At 38.3% G+C, this 2,659-nt stretch overlaps 1 protein-coding gene across 1 annotated transcript; it reads right to left on the bottom strand.

Annotated features, from left to right (window-relative positions):
* Positions 1 to 1,193: 1,193 nt before the first annotated feature.
* LOC109371954 (protein phosphatase 1 regulatory subunit 3A-like) lies at positions 1,194 to 2,123 on the bottom strand. The gene has a single exon (XM_019624735.1). It carries the CDS (start codon positions 2,052 to 2,054, stop codon positions 1,194 to 1,196), a length of 861 nt encoding a protein of 286 aa, XP_019480280.1. The 5' UTR covers positions 2,055 to 2,123.
* Between the last annotated feature and the right edge of the window lie 536 nt (positions 2,124 to 2,659).

Here is a 2,659-nt window from a genome sequence, read left to right as displayed (position 1 = left end):
AGTCACCACTTAGCTAAAGCAGAGTGATTTCATCTTTTTAATCTCTTCTCACTTGTCAATCCTCAGTGCTTTTTATCATTTTGTTAGTCCTCTATGAACTCCTTCTAGCTTGCCTATATTATTCTGTTAATGAGCTGCCCCCAGAAGAATGCAGTATCACAGTTCAAGCGTCTCTGGGGCATGTAAAGAAACACTACCAGCCTTGTGACTGGTGTTCATATTTAGTCAAAATTCACATCACCTTACTTCTGTTCCATATCACAGATCAAACCAACATCCCATTTTCCATTTTAACCTCGATTTTAACACAGCTTTTACCACACTCTTTCTCAAGTGCTTAGGTATACCGTTTTATAGCAGAGTTAGGGGATTTTTGCTCTTGTTTTGTTTTGTTTTATAAACGGCAGCTCAAGTGTGCACACATTACTTTTTTTTTATTATTATTCAAAGATTCTCAAAGTTACCTTTAATATAAAAGACAGTATCAACCAGGGCTCCAGTAAACAGGAAATTGATGGCATGCTCAAAATAAGGTAACTCCAGGAGGGCTTATTTACAACGGTCTATTTATAAAGTGTAAATGCAGAAAAGCCAGATGGGCTAGTGCAGTAAACTGGAGGCCAGGTGCCTAAGAGCTCTTACCATTTCTCAAGCGGTGATGAAGGGGGGCAATTATCAGAGAACTTGAAAGCAGAGAGTGCCATAAACTGCTTACCAGCTGGAGGGGATCAAGGGATGCAGCCAGCTCAAGATGACCTTGCCAGGAGTGCTCCAGGGACAAAATACCGTATTTCCCCACATATAACATGCACCCTTTTTCAAAAAAGTTGGGATCTAAAAACTGGGTGGGTCTTATACGTGGTTGTATGAGCGCAAAAACAAATGTGAAAAAAAGCGGGAAATGCAAATAAAAAAATCTACAACCACTGTATAAGACGCACCCAGTTTCTAGACCCCAAATTTTTCAAAAAAGGGTGCATCTTATACATGGGGACATATGGTACACTGAATTCACTCTCCTTTCCTCTAATGTCCTGCTTGGGCCACCATTGTCCAGAAGTTATGGGGACTGTTACAATTCATTGAAGCAGAGAGGAGGGTGGGGAAGGGTCACCAGAGTGCTAAGTAGCTTTGGTGGAGCAAACAAAAGACATCAGAGATGAAAAGTTTAGCATTTACTTATCTTCATGTGCTTATGCACTATATTTAAGCATACGTGATTTAAAATATGTATGTGTTCCTCTTTCTTCATGCAGATTCCATCTCAATGTCAACTGAGTTTCTATTACCTGACCTTTNCTATTAGGAACTTCTTCCCGAGGTTTTTCAGACTTCAGCTCTTGTTCTTTCTTTTGACAAAGTAATATATAATTTGTGCCATTATTGTTTGACCAAAATGTACCAACAGAAGTTTCATAACGTATACAAAACTCAACTTTACTGCCATCTTTTTGATAAGGAGGAACCAATGAAATCTTAAAGGAGAATTGGTCAGTTTCACCATCACAAGAATTCGGGACATATTCTGCTAAAATGTCATAATGTGTCTGCCAGTCATCTAAGGACATTCTCACATATACTAACTTCTCGAAAGAAATATTTAAAACTCGAATAATGCCCTTCATACATGTAGAGCCGGGAAGACACTTGGCTGACTCCAGTATCGCTTTCTGTGTTTGAAGTTGTTGCATAAGATCTTCTTTTGAAGAAGGTAAGTCAAATAGTGGAGATAAAACATAATCTTCTGGGTAGAAAACGTCCTTCCTTAAGTCAAAATTGTTTGAAGTACCTGGTAAATCCCAGCAATCAAATTCTTTGACAGATACAAGATTGAATCCAAAGGTGTCAGCAAAGGAAACTCTCCTCACACCTGACGATGGAGTGTCCAGGTACATGTCTTCCGAAGAATCAGAACCCCGTCGCCTAGGCTGAGGGGAGAAGCCAGGCTTGAAGTTAGCTTTAACTTCTTCATCTTCAGAAGGAGAATCAAATAAATGAGGAACTTCTAAAAAGTTATCTTTGTTAATCTGACTAGGTTCTTCAGAAGGCTCCATTGGGCTCTCTGATATCAAATAAAGGAGAACTGTACAACTAGTAGAGGCTGATATTTGAGATACGGAGGCTAAAATAAGTATAATGTTACTGTTGACATTGCAAGAAGGAGTCAGCTCTATAAATAGGTCTGGTGGCATGTAAACTATGCTAGCTTGCCTCCAAAGGCCTTTAATATGATAGCATCCATGTTACTCGCACCAGTATGTTTCAGATTTAGCTCTCAGGTTTTAATGTGTTTTTGAGCTGAGTTCCAAAGAGACATTTTAAATCATTTTTTGCTGTGTTAGAAAATCTGAAACTTAAGAATAAAAATATTATTTTAACCAGTTGATATTAAAAAATAAAAACTTCAGCCTTTTATTTTAAAAGAAAATAACAGTAGTATCAGAATACTAAATATGTAGTTGGAACTAACCCAGCCCATTGGAGCAGGCAACTGCCACAGGAGAAAATAAGATTCCTAGAACTGGAAACATCCTGAGACTGATTATAATAGCTCCCATCTATCAGGAACTGATTGTGTAAAATGTAAACTGAAAAAGGGTGAAGTGGAAGTGCTGGGAGTTCTGAGGAAGGAAACATGATTTAGGTAGAGAAGGTAACA

This window comes from Hipposideros armiger, unplaced genomic scaffold (genome assembly GCF_001890085.2).
Source record: "Hipposideros armiger isolate ML-2016 unplaced genomic scaffold, ASM189008v1 scaffold_604, whole genome shotgun sequence".
Classification (NCBI taxonomy): domain Eukaryota; kingdom Metazoa; phylum Chordata; class Mammalia; order Chiroptera; family Hipposideridae; genus Hipposideros; species Hipposideros armiger.
Note: the sequence above shows the minus strand (reverse complement) of the source record. Positions and strands in the feature narration are given on the sequence as shown.